Raw genomic sequence first — 24,204 nt, forward strand, 5'->3', positions numbered from 1 at the left:
CAGCCAAGAAGAACAACGCAAAGACAACAACAACAGCAACGCCAACAGCAGCGACACCGACGCCGCCAAGAAGACCAGCGAGGCGGCGGCGGCGGCGGCCCTCGCTGATGGCGCGAGCCGTCTGCTCTCCCGCCTCCGCGCCGGCGAGGCAACGACGACCCTGCCCACGACCATCAAGGACTGGCGCTCCGTCCACGCGGCGCTGCTGCCGCATCGCTTCGGGCCCTCGCCGTTCCCCGGTCGTGGCGGTCGCGATGACGGCGGCCCGGTGAGCCCCACTATTTCGGCGCCTTCCTTCATCGGCTCCTCGGTGGTTTCCATTGGTGCCGGGCCGGATGACATGAGGAGCAGCTGGGTCTCTGGTGGAGCTGCTGCTCCTGCTGCTACCCCCTGCAAGGTTGTGAGGTTCGTTGGCGAAGGCTGTGAAGAACAAGAAGAAGACGAAGACGACTGCAAGGGCAAGGGCAAGGGACGGGCTGGCGTCCAGGTCACGACTCGCTCGGTCGTTGTCAGCAACCCACAGGATGGAAAAATGTTCTGAACACAAGTGGCGTGAAGAGTCCGACGTTTCTGCAGAGGCTCAGCATATCGGACATGCATGGAAGCTTCCCCTGTTGGATTCAGAGTCGTGAATCAAGGGGGAGCAAACGATGGCAACGGAAATTGGCGTTGGCAAAAAGTGTTTGGATACCAAAGACGAGCTGTTGGTAACAGTGGAATGAATTGATGGCAATGTTGTAAATAAGAAATCTTGGTCTGCCAAAAGGCCTCGCGCGGCTGGGTAGTGGACCCTGGTAGCCATGATGATGAAGAACAACCCCCCAACGCCCTCTGTAGAGTAATGAATGCTCTGACAGTAAGATGCTTTCGCTCGCTGAACGCCTGACCTGGTGACTTCCCTCACCTGTTCCCAAAAACCCTATTGAACGCCGGAACGGTATGCCTACCGGACAATGCAGCAACACCCATTTAGACAGATAAGATGACAAGACGGAAATGATGAACAAATCATGACCCTTTGATCATCTTACCTCTTCTCGTCGTCCTTGACGCCCCAGATGGGTGCGCCCAGAGGCTTGCTAACGCCAAAGCCGACACCGACGGCGATGCCAACAATCAACAGGCCGATGAGGATCTTGGCGATGATGCGGTTGCGCTTGCTGAGGTGGGCCAGGCAGTTGCACGTGTTGTGACGGTTACGCTTGGCCGTCTTGGCCTTTTGCTTCCAGTGCTCTTTGCCAGGCCAGACAGAGGGGCAATCGGCCTTGGAGATGGTGGTGGTGCACTTGCGAGACATGTTGTTGTTGTTGTTGTTCGTGTTGGTCGTGGTGATCATGGCCTCGACGTCCGTGTCAAAGGGGTTGTCATTGCGAAGGGAGTGTGGCGTTGACGGGATGCTGTCGCGGCGGAGCTCGATGATCTTCTCCTTGGTAGACGAGGCAGGCGAGGAGCCATGCGTCGCCTCAGTCGTCTTGACGGTGGCAGCCTTTGGGGGCAGGGCGAGGTCCTGAACAGACTCATAGCTGTGGCTCAGGGCCGCCTTGTCATCAGTGGGAAAGGCCATTGTACTGGTGTGACTGAACGAGGCGGCGCTGGTGGTGGTGGTGGTGATGATGATGTTGACGAGTGTGATTTGGGGGCAGACACGAAGTGTAGAGATGACGGTCGGCTGAGTCGTGAGTTCAAGGGTCTCCGAAGGGGGCGGAGACTGGAATGCTGGGTGACGCGAGCGAGTCGGTCGGCGAGTCCGCTTCCGTGTAGTGGGCGTGGGAGGTGCAACGGGATCGTCTGGGCACTCCTTTTGGGTACGACTGTGTCAGGGACAGCGACTTTAGAAGGACTAGAGGGACGGGACTGGTCAGCTTTGTGTTCACTAGTGCCGGTCACGGCAGAGGCAGGTGAAAGGGGAGTTGTCTTACCTCGTGTCTCGATGCAGAGCGAGAAAGAGAGAGGCAGAGGGAGAGGCTGGTGGACCAAGACGCAATGGAGAGACTGAGGAATCCGGAACAAATCGATGAGACTGGCAGTCTTGAAAAGGAAGGAAGAAATGCTACCGTCGAATGATCGGTCTGTCGGATGCAGTGGTCAGGAGAGAAAGATTGCGAGGAGAAACGCGGAAACGCGAATGCGAGGTCGATTGGGTGATCGCGAGAGTTGCGAATGCCAAGTCCGAGCGTCTATACGGCGGGGGGGAGGGCAAGGCGGGCTGTGCCTTGGTGGTGAGAGAGAGGTAGGATAAGACCTTGACGTCCTCAACAGTTTCCACAAACACGAATGTGCGAGGAAGATGGCCGGCTTGGAAGGAGTGTCGGGTGTATAAATGCGAGCTGGACAGCCAGGCAGATGGACGAGAAGAGAGAGGGGGGAAGGCTGCGTAGGCTGGGAGGGCTCGAGGTATCACGATGGTTTTAATGGGAGGAGGTCGCCAGGCAAGTTCTGGGGCAAGTGCAAGTGCAAGTGCAAGGGGGGAGATTGGCCGTATATTTGCCGTACTGTGTTTGATGGTGAGTACCTGTACGAAGTACACCCCCTAGTCCTACCTTGGGCTAGGTACATAGGCCAAGTACCTAGTCAGGACCAGGACTCAGGAGAGAAAGAACAGTGGAACAGCCCAGCCAAGGCCAAAGGCGACGGGCAAATGGGCAAATGGGCAGATAATCGGGGGGGATTGTCTGGGGTCCGGCGCAAGGGGTCGTCTCGGTAGCAGGGGCAGGCGGGGGCCACGAGCCATTACTGGTCCAGGTGGTGATGGGCTGGTGATGCCCACTGTGCTTGGTGTCTCTGAGCACGAGGTGGGTTCATATTGACACAGGGTATCTAGGTTGGTACAGGGTAGGGAGCCTAGGTAGAGCTCATGCACCTCGAGAGAAAGGCTCTTGGAGTGAAGTGAGATGCATGCAGTGAGAGATCATGCAATTGCTCTGCCGTCTCGTGCTGAACCGTCGAATTTTCATGCTTGCGATTCTGCGGCATTTCGTGCTCGATACTCCAATAGGCAAACCATTCCTCGCCCGTTTCAGTTTTTCAACCATCAATTCTTCTTGCCTCCAACCTCACCACCATCAGGACCCCCCCTCAAGCAAGACATGGAACAGGTCACAAGGTGGCAATAGAGAGCCATAGGGAGCAGCATGTGCCAAAAAGACCTGCCCCGGCCCAGCCCCAGAGCCCGCCTTCGGCAAGAGCGCCTGGGCAGCAGTGCAACGCCAGTCGGCCAGAACACCCCAGGACGGCCTCTTTCTCTCTTTCTCACTTTCTCCCTGTTCCTCCTCTGTCTCTGCCCCCAGGGCCCACGCCATCGAGAGCAGCCACAGGCCAAGCTCTCGGCCAAGATGCCCAAGCTCTTAGCTGCCACCCACCGCGCGCCAGCCCGGCAAGTCCCTTTCTGCAGCAGTTGCCACCAGGGAGGGACTTCCCCAACATGCAGCACGCACCAGAGCAGCGGCTACGCTAAGCGTGCTAGCCTGCTTCGGGGCAAGACCAGATGCGCACAGGAGGCTTCGTGCCAATGAGAGCCCACCATCTGGACTGGCCCTGGCGGCGGGATCCGCTGCTCTCAGCACTCAATTTTGCTCCCGCCATTTCACTTGCTCCCCCCTGCCCTGTGCCATTCTCGTCCTGTTCACAGTTCATGCCAAATCCTCGCCCGCCCGCTCGCTCGTTCTCTTCTCCTCGGCCATGGCCACGCCCACGGCCACACTCATCAGCCAAGCCTTTCTGGCCTGCCCGCATTGAGCTTATCTGGTTGCAGTATGGGAGGCGTCGCCGAATACCACCAACAGAAGGAAGAACACGAGTAAGAGCGGTAGAGGATGAGAGAGAGCCAAGCCTGAAGCGAAGCACTCTCCCATCCACTGCTTTCCCACGTTCTGCATCCTTAGCTCTAGTCGACTTTTCTTCTTATCCATCCGTCGTCGTCGGAGCATTCTTCAGGTCATGGCATCATTCAATCACCATGCTTTTTCGCTCAAAGTTTCCTGTCATTTTGATCGGCCTCGCGGCATAACATACACCAAAACAAATCAATCTTACCACCATGCAAACACAAACACTGCACGAGCCATCGACCGATTCATGTTCTTGCAGCATGAGCTAACACAGTGCAAGTAGGACAGCGACCACGTCGAACGGACCACGCCATGGCTACATGGCTACACACGACGGCTGATCGGCTTGAAGACGGACGCAATGCTTGTCCCAAACGAGCAAAAGAGGGTGCCGTGCCTTGGCGTGGATCCAAAAAACCCCGACTCGCTCCTCACGCGGTGCTCGCCCATGTCGCTTCGCTATGACAGTACTGGAGGCAGAGAAATAGATGGAGAGCCAAAGAGATTAAAAGCATTTCGCTTTGCTTCCTCAAACCGCGACCGACAGGGCATCGGCAGACAGGCATCGACAGCCACCTCGGCGGCCGTGTCCCTCAATCAAGACGTGGCGGAAGAGCAATACGCGTGCACATGGGGGTTCGCGCATTCTCATTAGAGTTTCGTAGTCGGCAGACACGCACGCCCTCGCATTTTCGTGTTTTTTCGGGAAGAGCTCCCACCGCACGGGTGCAGTACATATACGAATGTACGAATGACTCGGATCGCCTGCTGCCAGCCGTTGATCTGGTCCTGGCCGTCACGACGAAAACACCTCACGCGCTGCCATCGCCTCAAAGAGACATTCAAGTGGTCCACCTCAAGCCTGTTCCCGGCCCTCTGCACCGCACTGCGTTTTCCCCAGTACTGGCAGGTTTGCTTCACCGGGACTGGACGGAACAACCTGGCCTCGTGCCCGCGACCAAAGTCACTCTCGGGCTAATGCAGGCACCTTGCGCCAGAACCAGCAATCTGGAGGCTTTGGGGGGGCACACCCGAGGCCCCTCACGAACCCCTCTGTCTTCTGACCTTAACAAGCCATGGTGGCCAGCTGGGAGCCGGGGGGAGAAGGGGGGGGAGTGTCTAGGGTCCGTGTCGCTTGTTTTGCGGGCATCTCAGCGTCCGCTCTCGCTAGTAGGCACTTCGGGAGAAACCCCCGCGGGCTGCCACACCTCGTGGCTCGTCGCCACATCCGTTCATCGTTGGTCCCTTGATACCAGATGCATCGCCAACACCGCATTTTCACGTGACCCTTCCCCCCTCTTCACTTTCCGAGTCCTGTCAAACACAGAGCGTCGTCTTGGCATGGCAGCGAGGCGTGAGACGCACTGGAGATCAGAGGGAAGGAAAGATCTGACGTGACCTATTTTTGAGCATGTTCAAAACCAAACATCCGTGTCCGCATTGACTTGTTTGATGTCGACGACTCAAGCTCTCATTATCCAAAGTTGACGCATCGCGGGTTGATATGACGCCTTCCGAAAATGAACGGGTAGAAGGTCAGGAGCTCGCTGCTCAAATGCCTCAGCCCAGCTCTGCTCCCATTGATTCGCTTCGTTGGAAGGACACACGATTCCCCGTTCTTCGCAAAGGCACCCAAGCAGTTACCCTGTGCAGAAGGGACCCTAGGCGGGCTGATCCTTGCCAACCCCCATTTTAAGTTGCGCCCCAACGTCGTCGTCGCCCTCGCCGTCTTCGTGCGGGGAAGACGAAGCCATTCGCAGACCTGCCGCGCGTCAGTAGCTTGGGCGAATCAGCGCTGACACATGTTCTGTCACTACACAGCATTCATGTCGGGTCGGGGGTCAGGATTGGGTACACGTCGTCTTATCTCTTCCTACGTTCTTGCAACCTTCCCGACCAGGTCTTGTGTGCGTGTAGATATCGAATTCTCGCCCAGCCTCTCTGTACTGAACCGCATCAGCAACGACTATCATGGGTATGCCGAGCTGAGAACCCGAGTCGGAAGACTCAGTCATATTTTCAATGCAGCATCCACGACGGATCTTTTCTTTGCTTTGTTGCTCTAGCGCGACAGTGAATGCCTCGATTGCGCTCCCACCAAATGATACGTCCGGCTGACCATCATCCGAGCTAAGATTCGGCATCACCCGTGAGCCACGAGCTGGGTGGGCAGCCAGCACCCGCTAGCGTTCTAGAAAGGAAGGTTTCTTTACTTCTTGTGGAAGTGGAATGCCTGGCTGGCTGGCCCAAGGGGCTGGCTGGGCCTCTGCCCGAGCAAAATCCAGCCTGGGCCTGGGCCGATGGAGGGATGACCGCGCCGCCGCGAAGGTACATGTACCTCACCGCTTTCGCTTCGGCGGCCTAGCCTTCTTCCGGGGCTATTGCACCGTTGGGTCGAAGGCGCGGACCGGGAGTTTGAGGGTTAGTTCGGGCTTTTGTTTGCGAGTAATGGGTTTCAGTGCCTCTGTACGTTGACTGGGGATGTGTGTTTCTCTAGCCGACGGTCACGTTTGGCCTGCACACAGTTCTCCTGTGGACGAGTTTGCAACTTGTTTTGCGCCGAGGGTCAGATCATTTCCTAAACTGAGAGTGTCGAGCCACGCAAAACAGGGCTGGGCGTGTGCCCCCTTTGTGAATGCATGCCCAGTTGACCAAGTCGTGAGTGTCCAGGTCGCTCGCGACCAGGTCATCGGGGGTGTATGGACGACGACATTGGTGTGGTTGCTGCTGGACTGCCTGTAGGGGATCGGCAGTATCAGGGAGCCACAAAGCTTGTTGTCGGGGGCGCGCAGGATGCACAAATGGGGGAGGGGGCTCCTGCAAAACTGTTGGTTATGTTTGCAGATCGAGATATTTTATAATTATATATATAGATTTATATTTATAACTTTTCAAATTTAAATAAACTTACTACCCTGTCTGCGGTACGCTTGACATCATTGGTGGTGAGACGTCCATGGTTCTCGTTTTTTGACATTGCCATTGTGACGCTGCGCGACGCAGGCGGCGCTCAGCAGGATCATGGCTACGCCTGACAACGGAGGTCTCACACAGGGTTTCTCGATGTGAAGGGTTACTTGTTTGTCTACGTTTGTTTTGTTTGGGCGGGAGGGTTTCCAATCACAAGAGTTTGGGACCCTGTTGAAGCCGAAAGGCGTTTTGATTTCGAGGCGTTGGGTCTGACTTTGGGAAGGCGGTCCCTGGACCGTAAAGGTTCATGCATGGCGTTCCCTGACCGGGTGCCGTAAATGTCCTTTGACGCTGTGTCTCGGGCCGTTTCCGTGGACGCAATATGATACCTTTTTCTCTTCTTTACTGCTGTCGGGAAGGACCTGGACTGGATCGGCCACGCGCCAGATCTGGGATCGGCTTGCTCTCAAGGTGTTACGACGTGCGGGCTGCGGTTTCTGTATGTGTGACTGCTGGCACTCCCGGTGTAAGTGACTATGGGGTGTCACACCTGGGAGCATGGCCTCGGTGAGTTTGTGACAACTGCGATGTTTTGGTTGTTTGTGTTCAACACTCAATGTTGTCAAGTCAGGCCAAGCAGTCATATGGACGCCTTTGGTGATCTGTCACGTTGCCTCGCCGCACGGCTTGAAACCGCGAGCCTGGTCAGCGGACGAGAATCCATTGTACCTTGATGGCATCAAACATGCTTCGAGACGGTGAATATACAGAAGGCATAAAATCAGGTGCTTGCGTGAGGATCTCAGCATATGATCCCCCCCTGCGGATCATCCTCAGAAAAGCATCACCAAAAGCGTGAAGCAACAGTGTACAGAGCCCATCGAAGCCACACACGACAGCCCATGATGCGTCTTGCCTCACTTTTCAGATTGCTTCTCGTCACCATGACACCATTAGTTGCGACCTGCACGCCGCTGGCCACATCACGAGCCTCAAAGTCAGCAGATCCCACCATCAAGCCGTTCAAGCCTGCGTCGCGCTTCTTTCCCTCGCCAGACAGGCCGTTCCCAGGCTTCGTACCCTCCGCCGATTCTGCATGGAGCTGTTCCCCGCCCTCCGTCAGTACACGTCTTCATCCATTCCTACCGTGACTGCTCGACTGATGTGGTGAGGATAGGTCCCTGGGCCGGCGCCGCCAGACTGTCCCGCCGTCTACGGGGCTTGGCATGACAGAGAGGGGTCGCTCCTGGTGCCGAAGGAATCGTGTGTCTCGCGTGCCAACGGGTCGTGCGAGGCTTTGATCTGTGCGGCGCGGGAGGAGGTTCTTCTGCGTCAGGAGGAGGTCTGGGGCCTTGCTGCGAGGATGATGAATCCGGTGCAGGTGAAGTGTGTCGTCGTGGGCAGGGGGGGTGTTTGGAGGGATGAGGACAGGAACTTGTCTGTTGAGATTAGAAGGTCGAAAGATAGCTGGTGATTGTCGGAGGACATAACAAAGATTCCGGCATCTAGACGGATTCTCGTGTTGAAAATGCGAGTTCTTCAGCCTGGCGATGATGTCGATGTAGAGACCGACGCACGGGCCCTGAAATGGCGGGGAGCAGCAACATTACGATTCGGCTTGGCATGTTCAAAACAACTCCCTTTGACAGTTCTTCTAGACGGTCATCCAATCCTCCAAGACTTCTACCAACACCACCAGCTTCCCAAGATGGTACGCTGCCGGCCTGCCCGCAAAGAAGCATGCTGACCCTCGCCCAGAACAAAGACGCGACGCACACCCACGTCCACCTGCACCGCGCGGGCGACGCCGACCTCTTCGAGGACTTCTGCAAGGACCGCCTGCCCGACGACGAGGTCTACGTGCCGGCGCACCTGCAGCCCGTCAACCCGGAGGACGAGGACGACGTGGTGCCCGACCAGCACGCGGCGTTTGGCATCACAAAGGCGACGCAGGCCAAGAAGGAGGCGACGTGGAAGGACCTCGGACTGGGCGCGCTCATGGCGCAGGGACCCAGAAGCGGCGAGAGGAAGAGGAAGATGCCGCGGTGATCTCCGACTCTCGAGACGGCCAGCACTGCAGGCGGGAGAGTGTATGATTTCGGAGCGAGGCGTTTAGGATCGTTAGGACCGGACTGGCCATGACGGGTTGCGGGTCGAGCATAGGGATACGCATCGCGGGGTGCGACAGCAGGCAGAATGCTTGAACATGACAAACATCGGAATCAAGAATTGTTTTTTTTTTTCGCTGCCTCGGCGGGATAGACTGGACAGCACCCATAAAACCAATGCCCTCTTGACAAACGTGACGAGAAACGCCAAAAGACACGCCCCTCCCAAACGCCGAAACCAATGCCCTTCTCGAGCCCGCAGGCCCCTCTCCCATCGAATGTGCCCTTGCTGCACCGCGCTTCACCGGGCCTACTGCTTCAGGAAGCCCTCCCGCTCGACGACCTCGCCGCGGAACTTGATGAGGAACACGGTCCTGCCGGGCCACAGCTCGGCCTCCTCCTTGCCGGGCGCCTTGATGCTGTGCGCGCTGACGCGGGCGGGGAAGCCGGCGCCGTCGCAGGCGCCCTCGACGATGCCGGCGACAAAGGCGGCGCAGTTGAGCTGGCTCAGCTCGCGCGGCACGCTGACGAAGCGGTTGACGAGCGGCTCGTTGTCGACAATCATGTACTCGTCGGGCGTGTCGGGGTTGGCGCTCTTCTCGAGGCGGTCGGCCTGGCGGCCAAAGAGGTGCTGCCAGAGGTTCTGCTTGATGAAGTGCAGCAGCGTGATGATGTTGAGTGGCCGCAGCTGGGTGCGCGGCGGCTCGCGGTGGAGGAGGAGGTCGAGGAGCTTGAGGCCGAGGGGGTGGCCTTGGTTGTTGAGCTGCGGGCTGCACGTTAGCGAAAGAACGGGGGACTCTCTCTCTCTCTCTCTCTCTCTTGGTGTAGGGCGTACCGCTGCTCGAGCTCGCCGACGCCCTTGACGCGGCGCTGGGCGTAGTTGATCATCTCGCTGAAGAGGTAGGCGAAGCTGGCCTGCGAGAGCTCGGCCGTCTTGGTGCGGTTGAGCGGGCGGTGGTAGATCGTCTTGCCGTTGGACGGCAGACGCAGCCCCGGCTGCTCCTTGGTAGGGGCTTTGGACTGAAGGTTCGACATGGCGGGATCACCTGCGCGAGCTGTCGTTGGTGGTGGTCAAGAGGCGGGCGGCACGTCAACGGGAGCTGTCCTGCTGCTGGTGATGGTGTCTGGTGGAGGTGCGAGGCTCGGTGTGGGGCGCACGGCTGTTTCGGTGTGCTCGGTGTAGGGGGGAAGGGGGGGGGGGGTTTAGGTTAACGAAGGACCGTCTCAGGACTGATAATAGAAATTGACTACCTTACTGTGAATGGTATCTGACTTGGGCTAATACTCCATAAGACACTCAATTCAACCTAAGCCATATTTCGAGAAACTCTAACGCTATGTATGTCTAACTTGTAATTTCTGGCACCATCCTTCGTCTTCCCATCACTCTAACTCGCAGGAGTGACAGCCTCCGGCGCGGCAGCAGGCGGCGCATCAGGCTTCGCGACAGCCTCTCCAGCAGCACCAGGGGCGGCAGAGGCGGCAGGGGCGGCGGAGGAAGCAGCAAGCCCCTTGTCCTCGCCGCCGGCAAGGTAGTCCTCGTGCTCGCCGATGAGCTTGCCGCCGGCGACCCAGCGCTCCCGCTTGGCGTCGCGCTTCTCCTGGCACAGCTTCATCAGGGCGGGCCAGTACTCAGCGTGGTCGTAGTCGAACTGGAGGTCGCCCTCACTGAATTCGGTCCACAGCTGCTCGCGCGGGACATACTGCTTCATGTCCTCGTTGAACTTGAGCTTCTCGCGCGTCAAGGGGTCGATGAAGGGCGTGATGAGCTTGAAGAAGCCCCAGACCACCCAGGGGACTGCATGGTGGTCAGCATGAACAGAGAGCGAGAGAGAGAGAGAGAGAGAGAGAGAGAGAGAGAGAGAGAGAGAGAGAGGATACCATTGATAATGAGGGCCTTGCCGAGGCGCTCGGGGTAGTGGGTCTGCAGAATGTTGAGCACCTCGCGGCCCTGCCCAATGCCAGGCGCCGTATTGGAACGGCTCTTGCTCGTCTTGAAGTTGATGAGCAGGGCGAGCGTCTCCTGGCCGGCGGGCATGAGCTCGATGACGCGCTCGACCATGAAGACGAGGTGCTGGACCTGGCGCGGCGAGGGCTCGGTGTTCTGGCGGCCCGGGTTGAGGTACTGGCAGGGCCGCGCGTCCTTGTCGAAGCCCAGCAGGATCTGCTTGCCCGTCTCGGACTCGGGCGAGATGTGGTCGGGCGTCAGGACCTCGTCGGGGCCGACGCCGTAGCCGCGGCGCCAGGCGAGCGTGTCGCGCAGGCGGCGCGCGGCCTCGGGCTGGTTCCACTTGGTCGCGCGCAGGTAGCGGAGGAGACACTCGCGCGTGAGCCACTGGCGCTCGGCGTCGGTTAGGGGACCGGCCGGGCGTTCGGGGGAGGGCGGGGCCGGCGTGATGTCCGTCCAGGCGCGGGCCTCGGCCAGCAGAGCGTCGTATTTGGTCTGCTGCTCGGCCGTCAGGGGCTGGCGCGCGGGAGGGACGACGCCCGGGGCTGGCGCCAACAGGGGCGTCTTGAGCACGCCCGGGGCCTGCGGCTGTTTCTCGGCCATGCTTGCGTGTGTGGGATGGCCGGCCTTGTCTTGGAATGTAAGGGCAAGGAAGGTCGGAGCCTTTCTAGATGGGGCACGCCAACAAGAGCTTTAGGGGGGGGGGGGGGGGAGGGGAAGGGATGGGTCGAAATCGGGCTGTCAATGGAGGGCCACGAATGGACGACCTGCCACGGCAAAAAGAGCAGACGAACTTGTTTCCCTGTACTCTGTGTGAGACCGGAGAAGACGTGGCCGAGTGTCGGGCGGATTACGCTCACCGCCCCTGAAGCGAGCCTGACCTGAGGAGAAGGGATTGGTAATTCTCGAGCTCGAGATCAGATGAAGCCAGTCGGAAAGGGCGGATCCGGGGCAATAGCGCACAGACTTGATGGTAGCAGTGTGCGTAGAGGTAGTTTCTGTCGGTGGCAGGACAGAGAAAATGCAGCGGGAGACAAGAACCTTGTTGGTTGATGCGAAACCAAGAAAGAATAAAGAGTATCAGGGCCTGATACCAACCGGAACACCCGCTGATGTGCTGGAACACCTGTTGATGGGAACCTTCATCTCCAGGAAATTACAGCCCGGTGAGGCTGTCATGATCTTGGCGATGCAGCGATGCGGGCCCATGTACCGTGGAGCCCGATACGCCAGATACAAGGGTAATTGATAGCTGCATATCAGTAGATGCATGCACGCGGGACATGCAAAACACTGACTCTACTAGACTGAGACACTGCAAAGCAACACAACAGCATCATGCCCGAATCCATCCGTCGATCGTCAGGATGGCGTGGAATGCTTCTCGGACTCCAATTCAATCAGCCTCCAATGAGTCTCAATATTGGCTGAGCGAACGCTGTTGATCAAGTCCGTCGTCTCAGTCGCGATACCCTAAAGCAGGTAGGCGTCGTGCCGCCCAAAACCTCTGCTCTGGTTCGGTTCGCTCATGACGGCTAGTATGCATAAACCACGCCAGCAACCCACATCTGCTGCCGGCTCATCCGCCATCCGGGACGGCGGTGGGCGGTCATCGCTCACGTCGCAGCCCGGAACGCCTGTCATCCGAAGCCAGCACTGCGCCAGAAGAACCACCATGTTCATCCATCGATTCCTTCTCATTTGACTGGCACTGCTCGCCCGCACTCTCTCTGTGTCTCTCTCGCTCTCTCGCGCTCTCTCTCTCTCTCTCTCACACACACACACACACACACACACACAAACACACGTGAATGTCAGGCTGATCGAGGCTGACCAGACTGATCTTCGGGGTCATGCTGACCCTGTCGGCGCCATGTGCTGGACCTGCATCCCTGGACTAAGTGAGCTGATCGCTCGCTTAGAGTTTGTGTTCCCTCCGACTGGGTGACCATCGCCAAAGCTTCCGCTGCCAGGCTCCCATGTTTCGACGCTTCCACGAATGGTGGATGGATGACGCACGCATGATCGATCAAATGAATGAATGGGCAAGCCAGTGCCCGACTCATCCCATCTCACACTCAGTTCCCCCGTCCATCCTGTCCCATCCCAGCCCGTCCCATCAACTCGGGCCAATCCCCTGCCGTTGTTCCAGATGACTCGAAGAAACACGGCTTGTTTGTTTCTCCTCGGGTCCTGAACCTGTTTCTCACCTGTGTTCTGTGTTGGTATATCATCAACGGCTTACCTCTTGCCATCGTCAACTGCTTGCGTGCTTCATCGCCGAGAAAGAAAGACGCTTCCCCCTCCTTCTTCCCCTCGCCGCCCTGCCCCCCCTTTCTGCCTTCCTCTGTCTTGTTCAGAGTCGACGACCCCAGCAACGCCTTCTCTCGTCTTTGCCTTCGATGCCCTGCCCTCGTCTGCTTTCGATGCCCTGCTCTCGTCTGCTTTCGATGTCTCAGGCTGCTCTTCATTGTTGCCATCCTGCATAGCCTTGCCCAGCATCTCACATCTCCATCCGCCATCCTCGACAGCATCGTCTTTCACCCTCCCGTGCGACCTTTATTTTCGCCTCTTCGCCCTTCTCACTCTCATGTCGCCAAACGCCCACACTCGACTCTCACCAAGCTCTCCAATGTCGCCCGCCTTCGGTGCTCCTTGGGTGGCCAGACCTGGGCATACCTTCTTCTGGCAGGTCTCTCTCGTGGCCATCATCGCCTTTCTGAGCCTGCATCTGCGGCCCACAGCCGCTGCCACGGCAGACGACACCTGTGTGACACACGACCAGCCAAACCCCATCTTCCAGGACTATCCGAACAACGCCACGGGCGTGCTGAACATGACGCTGGCCATCATCCCTATTCCTCTGGCCACGGCCCGACAGATTATTCCGGCGCAGTATGCCATCCTTGAGAGCGCATATCGGTCTCTGCTACCTAGCTTCCCGCCCGACATGTACCCTGTGCTGCTCCAGGCCGGCCACGACCATGATATTCGTTTTCAGGAGTTCACCATCCCTGATTTCAGCGTAAGTTTCTCATGTCGCTTGCTACGATGAAACCCGCTGACATGCCTCCAGAGATCCGGTTTCGAGTTTCCCTTTCTGGACCTGCTGGGCGACGGCTACTCTGTCTTCCGCTGGGCTCCAGAACAAATGATCACAGCGTCCAACAAGGCCGCCATCGACGGCTCGGAGGCTTACGGCACCGTCGTCCACCCTTCGACATTTGCGCCCCAGTGCGATGCCTACGCGACTCTTCCGGGAGGCAACACCTTCTTCAAGGCTACGAGCAACTCAACCTACATGTCATTTGCGTACAGTCGCCTGCCGTCCTGCAAGGCAGTGCCGTATCCACTATCATTCTTCAAGAATGTGACGAATCAGCCCATCTTCGTCAACGGCAAACAGTGCGACCAGATGATTCGTCTCTTCGACACACCACTGTCGAAGGGTGCCTTTGCCCCGGCCCCCGTCAAGGCCACGATCGAGGCAAATGTCGGCCCCTTTCCCAGCGCAACATTCTTCAATGGAGTTTTCGGCTTCCAAGTTGCAACCCCCTTCATCGAGAACAATTACCTCTCATGTGATACCCTCAAAGGCTACCAAGGCGCAACCCTCTGAACAAAGCCACGATGAATATTATAGACTTCTTTGTTCGCTCTTCTTTTTCAGGCGTTCCTCCTCCATCTAGCTAGACGACACCCATGATATCATGACGAATGACCTGGGGGCCCTCATGGACACATGGATCCGGCAACCGGATCCAATTGGCGGCCAAGCCACAATTCAAATTATTTTCATACTCTCCTTCTACTGTGCACAATGTGCTAGTGTGTGCGGTTGCTGGCATGTACCTGCAAATGGTGTAGTTGTCACCTTGTTGCCTAAGTCAAGACACTGTGTGCTGATAGCAATCCAATTCTGTCATTCAGAGTTCGGTCCCGACAACACCGCCTTGTGTACGGAACAAAACAGCATTTCTCAGCAGCAAAACGACTCCACGACATGTGCAATGCTCTTTGATGCTGCGGTCGTTCTGACAGCTTTACAGACATTTCAACCAGAAATTATCGGCATACCCTGATAGTAGAAACAAAACAACCATATGCACATACGACATGGACTGCCAAGCGGTTGCAACAAAATTGAGACGTACTCAAGGAATAATGCGACCGATGCCTCGATAATGACCTTCAGAAACTAAAGACCCTTGACCGCTCAATATCCCTTATACCTAGGGCCTAGCTGTAGCGGCTTGGGTAGAGCTCCAGCCTGTCCAGAGCGCGTCAACGGATGGATCGATTCAATGCCATGACGAATGAGGGACGTAGTAGAATGAATAGGCTTGACAACTGGGTAGTAGGAATGGCTGCCGGGGAGGGACTCAGTACGCCACATTTTCATTGCAATTGCTTCGCGAACCTTGCTATTAGCCTGGTGTGCTGTAGAAGCGGTTCTCAGCCTAAACATGAGGCCAATGAGCACACCTGGCAGTTTCGTCGACGCATGTTGACCTGACGAATAATCGCAATCGTCCTAGCTACGAAGAATTCAATGCAAACAGTATCGACCCTACCTCTCCCAGACAACCGGAGCGCGTCGCAAGATGGCCAGAGATCCGAAGGCGTTGATCCATTACTGAACGCTGTGCGCGGCAAGGCGAGCTAGAAGCATTAGGGGTTGCTTTGATAGGCCGTTCACATGGCTGACGTTTTCACCCCGCGTTCTTCGCTGATCCGCTTCACCCCCCTTTTCTCAGATGGGGATGGGATGTGTTGATGCGACGAATACAGAGCGCCCCAATGAATGAAGTCGGGCGTCGAACGTTGGATTTACGCGGAGACGCTACAGACTGGGGGTACGAGAAGAGGGTCGGACTGTTCTCAAAGTATGCCTTCGCGAACCCTTTCGCCCGGAAGAAAAAGTATGAGAGAACCAGGCAGACACGTCGGAAAATATGCGGTTGATGGGCATGCCAGGTGCACGCCTTTTGTGTCGCGGTCCAGCCTCGCCGAACAACTCATCTACACAAAGCCGAGAAACATTGACATGGCCTTCCATGCACGTCCTCACAGCAAACTACGCACTCTGGCTTCAGTCACCCCGCCGCCTTCCGCTCCGACCTCAACGCCTGCGCCGGCGACACAGCCTAGCCATCGAGCCTGGTATGTAAAGTGTGACGGCTCGAACCGTTGGTGTAGAAGTGGTGGAGAGCGGCGAGGTGTTCCTGGAGCTAAAAGGCCGAGTCGAGCTGTGTGGAACAGCATGTTAGAGCTTGAGAAATAGGGGACAGAGGTCGCGCAACCGGTTTAGGGGGTGGGGGAAGCTGCTGATAGACAGAAGAAGGCTTTCTTCTGCCTAGCGGCCGACCACCTGACCATGCCCGACAGCCTGAATGGTCACGGTTGCAAGATGGTGCGGCATCCTCCCTCGACGTGGCCTTCTCTCACTGCTACACCGAACTGACCGAGGGCGAGGGAGCGCCATCGCGTCCTCGTCAGCATTTGTCCGCGCCTCCCGCGTGCGAAACGCACACATGGCACTGTTCGGTGAGGGCGACGATGTCCTCGTGGACAGCGATAGGAAGATGAGTATACCGCTGGAAGGATACCAGAGTTTCGACACATAGAGGCCGTCGCTCCTGCGCGACGGTGTTGTCGTGCCTCGTCACGGAGAAACTTCACACGGATCAAGGCCCGTGAGCCTGAGCCCGTACCCACCCCGGAGGCCGCGGGCCCCGTAACCTGTCCAGACCCCGGCCTGGAGTAGGGGGCACCGCGGGACTTGGGCTGCGAGAGAGTACATGGCAGCGCGTTGTGTTCCTGTATGCGATGCCGCCGCGGGGGCGCGACATGGCCAACAGTAACGGCACGGAACCTCAGAGGCATGCGGCGGGGTGGTTGAAGCTGGCCTGGCCTCGGTTTTAAGCGAGTGAAGGTTTGACGACGTCATGGCCAAGGCCGGGTCACCGTATTGGGCAAATTCAATACCCAGCTGCCTTTTGGGCTATCCATGACCGAGCTTGGCGAGTGACAGGCTGGAGAGAAGGGCGATATGTGGGGGCGGGATTTGCTGTCTCGTGGTCGGGCCGTCTGGGTCTGCGTGATGAGCTTCTTCTCAGCTTGCTCTGAGACCGGGGTCGAGACAGGAAGGTGTTTTCTTTTTGGCGAAGCTTCCTGTCTTCTTCTTGGCGGATCTTTCTGGGATTGTTGGCTGCTGGCGCCGGTGTCCGATTTCCACGTACGTATGTACAATATGTCTTCTGAGTAGGAAACGTGCAACAACTGAGCTTTTTCCCCAGTTGTCAAACACCTCTGGAAGTGCAGGGTGCTGGATCGGGAGCTCTCCTGATGAAGGCCGCTTAGAATGATGCGGTCGTCTATGTAGGAGCATCTCCGGGCGGCCAGTTGTGATGGTGTTGAAGATTGCATGTAGAGTAGCTCTATCTGCCGTGCAGCACTAACTGCAGTGATCCATGGGGAAGGTCTGGGAGACCCGGTTAGAGAGGCAAGCAGTGATCGACCCCGCCCTCGATGTAACAAAGCATAATGAGTCGTCTATCGGGCATCGACCCCACTCGGCGTGACTCTCTCGCCGCTAGGGCGGAAGCGGCCAAGCCAGTCATGCAGGTGGGAAGTAGCGACGCAGCCATCGTAAAAACGCAACTGCCCGACAGCGCCAGCCGGCAAGGCAGATGCCCAAAATCGTCCCGAATCGACCAGGCCAAGAGCCGTCCAACCCATCCTGCCGACACCGTGCCTGCCCTGCGGCATCCTATCCAGGGCCAGCTGCCAGCCACCAGAAGAACCCACCCCACTTCACCCACCACACTCCTCTGTCTGTCGTCTTTCCCACATACCTACCGAGATCGACCATTTCCTTTCGCCTCTACCACCAGAGTCGCCTCTGCCACCAGAAACTGACCATCCTCGCCCATCATCCATTCGATGGCCCATGGTGTCGTACGATAAGACGTCGATGCAAAACGTAGCAAGCTACACATCGAGTGCGCCAGGTCGACCCCTCGTCACGTCAAAACCAGAGGCCCGGGCACTCCCCCCCCCAAAGCCACCCCTGAACCCAGGCAGAGAAAGGGCCCAGACCAGGGTTCCAGAGCACAGGGCCGAATGCTGTTGGTGACAGGCTCTTCAGGGCTAGTGTTTCTTGTCGATACCAGGTTGCAGTAGCCCGCTGATGTCGTCACAGTCTGACCCCTCCAGTCCCCTACCTACCTACACAGTAAGGTAGTAGACCCTTCTCCCTCTCCCCGCTGGCCCACGGCATTGGCCTGCGCAGCCTGCCCGTCTTGCCGTCTCGACCCAGCCCACCTGGCGAGAAAGCTCCCTACTACGTACAAGTACGCGCTGTGAGTACGATTACGAACATACGACTCGGCATACAGTACCTGCTGGGGGAGTCACGGACCCGGCCGGCAACCCGAGCAGCTTGGTCTTCTTCGTCTCTCGCAACCCCAGCCCACGTAGCCGTCGCTTGCCAGATTCACCACGGTGCTCCGGCTGTGGGCAAAATTCAACCGGGCCAGAGGGATGAAGAAAGCTGTCTCGTGTCGACAGTGCAGATATCGCTTGTTCAAGTCGCCGCACGCCTCTTTGTTCCTTTCCGCCAAAGTCCGCCGACGCCGTCATTCTCTCCGCAACCCCCCAACCCAACTCGGCGTAGGAAGCGCATCCATTCCCCCATCCTTATTACCAAGCCGATCAAAACCATCCTACTAAACTCGACGTTGCACCGCACCCACCACACAAGACTTTCGAGCTAGCACGTTGTCAGCAGCCTCAACACCCACCACCCACCCGCCATCCACGCGCGCGGGATTGCCGGAACAACGATCCCTCCATCCCTGCCGACAACCACTTCCTCCTCCTCCGCAGTTTTCCACTTCTACCACATTCACGTGCTGTCCGTCACATCGCACCCTGCTCAACGAAAGGCGCCCGACCCAGTCAAAGCCCCCAGTGCTAGGGAACGCCTGGTCACAAGTCCCACTGGCAGAAAGCTTCGCAAAGCGTAGCGACCCAAAAAACGATACTTGTGCGTTCACAATCCCCATCGTCTCGGCGCCTCTCCCCCCCGGATGCATAGCAGTACAACTGGAGCCTGAGAGAAGACGACTGCTACCCTTGCATTCCGCGCTGCCTCCTTCATCAGGTCCTCGGCCTGACGGACTGCGCTTCCAGGTCTCTAAAGTCTGGACTCTGGGCTCTCGATTTGGCCTTAACACTTGACTGCCTTAGTTTCTCTCCTGCCGTCTTCTTGCTCAGCCTGACGCTGACCTCGACCACAGGGCGCCTCTGACCTCGCGCCCGACTCTTCAACTCAGCCACCCACCTCTCATTTCACTACCCTTCCACAACGACCCAGGTTCCTCTCGTCGTACGTGTTCCTCATCCTGACACACCAACACCAACCCCCCGGTTGGCGGCCGCCTGCGTGGCTTTTCTTCAAGCACCTACATTGCATTCGACAAAACCTGCGACTGCTGTGCTAGACTCGACTCATCTTGCAGTTTACAGCCCAACAAGGCCATACTACGTAGGAACCCGCAGTCGCCCCTCATTGCGACGTGGAAAACACCGCGAAGCCGCGAAGCGAGGCTCAATTCGGCCAACGTGCGCTCAACCCCACGAACTCAAGTTTCAAGGGCTTCAGGCTGTCCTTTCCATCTCCCCCACCCCATCGCCGGCCTTGGAACCACCGGACTTGACTCTATTTCATTCGCATCGGCTTGGTGACGCCGTCCATACGTCACGAACAGGTGGTCGATAGCTAGATCACTGGTGCCGTCGACTCACAGTCATCACCATGAGCGACAGCACTCCCAGCCAGCAAGGTGGCGGCCAGTCAAACGGCCCAAACGGCCCAAACGGCCCAAACGGCCACCACAACTCGAAGATCCCTCGAGTTCTGGCTTGCGTCTTGTGCCAGCACCGCAAAATCAAATGCGATCGCAATACCCCGTGTTCAAACTGTCTCAAGGTACGTCTTCTTACACGTGTATACGTCGTGCCAACCCCCTCTCACTCTACCACGTGCCCTCTTGTTGACATTTCTAGGCCAACGTCCCATGCACACCCTCCACGCCTGCTCCCGTCCGTAAGCGGAGGCGGGCCTAACCAAGACCTCCAGGAGAGACTTGCACGCTGTGAGGCTTTGCTAAAACAGTATGCCAATACATCCGGTCCGCTTCCTGACGGCTTGAATCCATCCCCCAATCCCGGAACGCCCGCTTCGTCTGGTCTTGCCCCCAGCCAGCTCCCCTACACCCCAGGACCTATATCCGCCCCTACGGCGCAGTCGATGTCTTCGGCTGCTGCGTCGCCACACCTGGCTATAACCTCCTGCCGTCTGCACCCACTCCAGCAGAAGAAAAATCACCAAAGCCATGGAAGCCGTCTGGCAAGCTCGTCGTCGAAGATGGCAGCGTCAAGTTCATGGACAGTCACATGTGGACCATTATCCATGAGAATGTGAGTCGCCAGTTTCACACTTGGCGATGATGTGCACCTGCTCACACCATCTAGGTTGCCGCCATGCGAGCCATCCTTGACGCCGAGGCAATGGACGAGGCGAGCCCTTTCGCCTCTGATGCTCCAACGCCCGATGACAATGTTGACCTTTTACTCAACGACTTTGCTTCCATTGATCTCGAGGACGTTGTGCCTTCGCCGGTTCAGATCTTCCGCCTCTGGCAGGTATTCCTCGAGCGAGTCAACCCACTCTCCAAGCTCGTGCATGTTCCGACATTGCAACCCATTGTAGTTGAGGCAGCTGCCAACCACCGCAATGTCGCCAACAACATTCAGGCCCTGCTCTTCTCGATCTATCTGATATCAACCATCACAATGTCCGAGACGGAGTCGAGGCAAATGCTAGACATGTCAAGAAACGAAGCGATCAAAAAGTTTACCATTGGCGTCAAATCGGCGCTGACGCGGGTCAACTTCTTGAAGAACTACGACATGACCACATTGCAGGCTCTCGTTCTGTACCTGGTGAGTCAACATATGCTGGTGGCCCTCCCGGATTCTAATAACTCGCCCTCTGCAGATTTCCCTCCAGGGTCGATACAACCGACACGCGGCCTGGGTCCTCAGCGGGGTTCTTATCCGCATCGCTCACAAAATGGGCCTTCACCGTGACGGCGAAACTCTGAACCTGACTGCGTTCGAGATCGAAACACGAAGGAGGGTTTGGTGGCAGATTCTCATGCTTGACTCAAAGTTTGCATTAGTCTCTGGATTCAACGACACCCTACTGCCATGGGGCTGGGATACCAAGATTCCTTCCAACGTCAACGATGCCGATCTGTTCCCTGGCTCGACGGAACCACTTCAACCACGCGAGGGACCGACCGAAATGATTTTCTGCATCCTCCTCTACGAGATTGGCAAGTTCATTTCGCAGAACCGCCTCCCCGACTTTGAGGAAGTCGTCCTGCTCGGCCAGGGTCCGGAACCTGGCACCGCCCCTGGTGACTCGATTCGGGCCTCTCTCGACAAATACAATGCCATGATTGATGCGCTCGAAGAGCGGCTCATTGCCATTGAACAGCGTCATCTCGACATTTCAGCCGGACCGACACACCTCATGTCCAGCCGCCTTCGCCCCATGATTCTCGACAAGATCCGCCACATGCTCATCCCGATGCGTGAAACGCCAGAATGGGGCACCGAGGTGTTCAACGTCCAAGACAACATTTTCCGCATCTCTCTCTTCCACCAGGAGCACAATTTGACATATTACGAGCTGCAAGACAACCAAAGCTTCATTTGGTTCCACAGGCTCCACTTTCAGTTTGAAGTATTCGCGTTCCTCGTCGGCCAGCTCTACCAGCGCCGCCAGACAGGCTCCCTCGCTGACCGCATGTGGAACGTCATTGACAAGGTGTACATGTACCACGAGGAGCTCTGGGACATGTCGCAAAAGCAATACTCGGAGCTCGCGGCCTTCATCGTCAGGGCGTGGGCCAAGCGCGAGCGCGCTCTCACGTCCATGTGCGTTCCCTTTGATGTGCCTGTCTGTGTTCCCAAGCTTCAGGACAGGGTCCCCCAGCCGAGCTCAGGGTCGTCGAGCAACGGCCCCAGCCCCGCACAGCCGGGTCACATGGACATGCCGCACCTGAACAATGGGGGCGCACCGCATACTGATGGGCAATTGGACTTTTTGGGCAACTTTTTCGACAACTCGGCGCTGGACTGGGACATGTGGGGTGACATGGGCGTTGTCGCCAATGGCAACCCTGGGTCGTCTGGACCAACAACATCGCAAACCGGGACAGCATCGGGCGTGTTTTCGGGCTTTGGAAATTTTGGAACACAGCCGCCACCACCACGGTGGTGAACGGGCACGAGGTGGCGGTTCATGAGCTCTGGAGACTGGGCGTTGAGAGGTGGCCACTGACGATGCGAGAGAGCACTGTCAACACCGGCTGGTGAAGCTGTACGATGAGGGGGTTCATGATGGAACATAGACGGGAGACGCACACTTCACGGACACGAGACGACGGTACAGTTTCAGGGATGATGGGCGACACGAGCGCGGTGTACAGTGAGACCAACCTCTCCTCTATTGGGTTTTCAGTTTTTGGCTTTTTATTCCCGTCTGCATTTATGATGCCTGTCTTTCCAATTTCCACGACTTGTGTGCCTTTTTTCGGTAGTAGAAATGGAACTGGCGTTGTTGTTGTGTTTGGCAATAGGCAATGGGCGGTGAATACACACGCAGATCTCATGCTCGAAATCCAACTACTTCTCGCCGCTGCGGGCAGCTCCCTTTTCCCACCCAAACCGATCGTCGGGCGTATTCGGGTTCGGATGTCTTGAAGAAAAGGACGACACGAGAAGAAAGGCCAGGAAGAGTGACGTAGTGGAGTCCGCCCGCCCCCTTTCTTGGCCCTTTCGGGCAGCTCGGACACCGCGCGCGCCGGAAAGGCCAAGGAGCCCGTCTCGTCGCATTATCTGTGGCGACGGCACGGCCTCTTCCCCCATTTTTCCCGCCAGCAGTTGGTTTTTGTTTCCCATTATACCCTCGGGACAGAGCCGCGTCTATCTGCCGAGAAGAAATGCATCACGCCCGTTCGTATCGGTGTGCCGTTGTGGGGAATTGCATGTCATTTTTTTTTTTCCAAAGCGAGACGGCTCTGCCTCTGTTTCTGCCTCTATAACGAGCATGCATTTAACGGAGTTGGCTCCGGGGAAAACCCACCCGGAGGATGGGATGGGACCGGGGGGCTCCAATATGCGGGTGCGCGGCACGGCGGCCTTGTGGGCTTGCAGCACTGTATGCGACGGGGAGAATGGGGGATGAGGGGGGGTAGCAAGGGGCCGGGTGCCGGGAGAGAGGGTGGTCAGGTGAGGGCGGTCAAAACGAGGAAGAGAGGGGTTGATTGACTGGGGTTGCTGGCACGATTGGCGATGCTGGACTGTTTCGTTTGGGCTGTGTTGTTGCAGTTTCCTGGCTGCTGCAGGGAGGGCCTCGACGAGCTGGGGGATGGATGATTTGATCGTACTTGGCGCGTCCCATCTCGGCCGTGTTCTTATTCGGTTTCGTAAGTGGCAGCCGCACTTGTCATGTTGTCTTTTGTGATATACTTTGAAGGATGTCATGTTGTTACGAGACGGCACCATGTTCAGAGGCGGCAGACGAAGACGAAAAGAGCTGGAAGCAAAAGCCACATGTCGAGGACGAAGACTCTGGATGCCTGTCGAACCTCAGCGCAAGCATGATGTACCAAGACGCACTCTATTGGCGACCTTCTGTATCGGCTCCATCACGGCGCGGGCAAGTCAAATGCACTCAACCCTATCTCGGGGCTCGAGTCCCTAGACTCGGCGGCTATGGCTACCTCTGCCTCCTTTTCCGGCCTTGCCTCTGGCCTTGCCTCCGGCTCGACTACGACGAGCGCCCGTCTCTTCGTCCGGCGCGCGATGGCATGGTGCCTCTTGCTGCGCATGTGCTTCTTCCAGTCCTGCTCCGTCGTGCAGGTGACCTGGCACAGCTGGCACGTCTTCTGACACGGCGTGCGCCCTGCCGTCTCCGTCTCGAGGACCTTGCGCGCCAGCGGCGACAGGCTGACCGGCTCAGGCGTGGGCTCGCCGCCGAGGAAGCGTCGCGCGATGGCGGCGGCGGGCTCGGCAACGTTGGCGGCCCACTGGGCCACGTCCGTGCTGTCGAGGACGAAGAGGCTGTCCATGGCGCCGGGCTGCTCCTGCAGGCGCGGCACGACCTTTGTCGTGATCCAGCGGACCTGCGACTTGGCGTAGCGCCGCGGTCGACGCCTTCATGTCCTCGAGGCCCTGCGCCCTGCGCTTCTCGACGTCCGGGTCGGCGGGCGTCGCGGCGGCGGCGTCGAGTAATGGCTGGAACTCCTTTGAAGCCGATCGACTGGCCAGA

At 57.7% G+C, this 24,204-nt stretch overlaps 9 protein-coding genes across 9 annotated transcripts in view; 5 read left to right on the top strand and 4 right to left on the bottom strand.

Moving 5' to 3' along the window:
* Positions 1-541, top strand: part of VDAG_05073 (uncharacterized protein) — a gene marked incomplete at both ends in the record, with an annotated part of 1,096 nt that extends 555 nt beyond the window's left edge. The window contains one exon of the mRNA XM_009654809.1: positions 74-541. Within this exon, the coding sequence (XP_009653104.1) occupies positions 74-541 (468 nt within the window). The remainder of the gene's footprint in view (positions 1-73) is intronic.
* A 486-nt stretch (positions 542-1,027) lies between these two features.
* On the bottom strand, positions 1,028-1,564 carry VDAG_05074 (uncharacterized protein; the record flags this gene model as incomplete). The annotated part of the gene is made up of 1 exon (XM_009654810.1): positions 1,028-1,564. One exon carries the CDS (start codon positions 1,562-1,564, stop codon positions 1,028-1,030), a length of 537 nt encoding a protein of 178 aa, XP_009653105.1.
* A 6,881-nt stretch (positions 1,565-8,445) lies between these two features.
* Positions 8,446-8,786, top strand: VDAG_05075 (uncharacterized protein; the record flags this gene model as incomplete). The annotated part of the gene is made up of 2 exons (XM_009654811.1): positions 8,446-8,448; positions 8,496-8,786. The coding sequence occupies 2 exons, from the start codon at positions 8,446-8,448 to the stop codon at positions 8,784-8,786; spliced, it is 294 nt and encodes a 97-aa protein (XP_009653106.1).
* A 369-nt stretch (positions 8,787-9,155) lies between these two features.
* On the bottom strand, positions 9,156-9,880 carry VDAG_05076 (transport protein particle subunit trs31; the record flags this gene model as incomplete). Its single annotated transcript, XM_009654812.1, has 2 exons — positions 9,156-9,615; positions 9,681-9,880. 2 exons carry the CDS (start codon positions 9,878-9,880, stop codon positions 9,156-9,158), a joined length of 660 nt encoding a protein of 219 aa, XP_009653107.1.
* A 353-nt stretch (positions 9,881-10,233) lies between these two features.
* Positions 10,234-11,396, bottom strand: VDAG_05077 (CRAL/TRIO domain-containing protein; the record flags this gene model as incomplete). The annotated part of the gene is made up of 2 exons (XM_009654813.1): positions 10,234-10,643; positions 10,727-11,396. The coding sequence occupies 2 exons, from the start codon at positions 11,394-11,396 to the stop codon at positions 10,234-10,236; spliced, it is 1,080 nt and encodes a 359-aa protein (XP_009653108.1).
* A 2,029-nt stretch (positions 11,397-13,425) lies between these two features.
* VDAG_05078 (uncharacterized protein) lies at positions 13,426-14,590 on the top strand (the record flags this gene model as incomplete). Its single annotated transcript, XM_009654814.1, has 2 exons — positions 13,426-13,818; positions 13,870-14,590. The coding sequence occupies 2 exons, from the start codon at positions 13,426-13,428 to the stop codon at positions 14,410-14,412; spliced, it is 936 nt and encodes a 311-aa protein (XP_009653109.1). The 3' UTR covers positions 14,413-14,590.
* Positions 14,591-19,614: 5,024 nt separating this feature from the next.
* Positions 19,615-19,925, top strand: VDAG_05079 (uncharacterized protein; the record flags this gene model as incomplete). The annotated part of the gene is made up of 2 exons (XM_009654815.1): positions 19,615-19,788; positions 19,866-19,925. The coding sequence occupies 2 exons, from the start codon at positions 19,615-19,617 to the stop codon at positions 19,923-19,925; spliced, it is 234 nt and encodes a 77-aa protein (XP_009653110.1).
* A 417-nt stretch (positions 19,926-20,342) lies between these two features.
* On the top strand, positions 20,343-22,152 carry VDAG_05080 (uncharacterized protein; the record flags this gene model as incomplete). Its single annotated transcript, XM_009654816.1, has 2 exons — positions 20,343-20,804; positions 20,860-22,152. 2 exons carry the CDS (start codon positions 20,343-20,345, stop codon positions 22,150-22,152), a joined length of 1,755 nt encoding a protein of 584 aa, XP_009653111.1.
* A 1,429-nt stretch (positions 22,153-23,581) lies between these two features.
* VDAG_05081 (uncharacterized protein) lies at positions 23,582-24,004 on the bottom strand (the record flags this gene model as incomplete). The annotated part of the gene is made up of 1 exon (XM_009654817.1): positions 23,582-24,004. The coding sequence occupies one exon, from the start codon at positions 24,002-24,004 to the stop codon at positions 23,582-23,584; it is 423 nt and encodes a 140-aa protein (XP_009653112.1).
* Between the last annotated feature and the right edge of the window lie 200 nt (positions 24,005-24,204).

This window comes from Verticillium dahliae, genomic scaffold (assembly GCF_000150675.1).
Source record: "Verticillium dahliae VdLs.17 supercont1.9 genomic scaffold, whole genome shotgun sequence".
Taxonomy (NCBI): Eukaryota; Fungi; Ascomycota; class Sordariomycetes; order Glomerellales; family Plectosphaerellaceae; genus Verticillium; species Verticillium dahliae.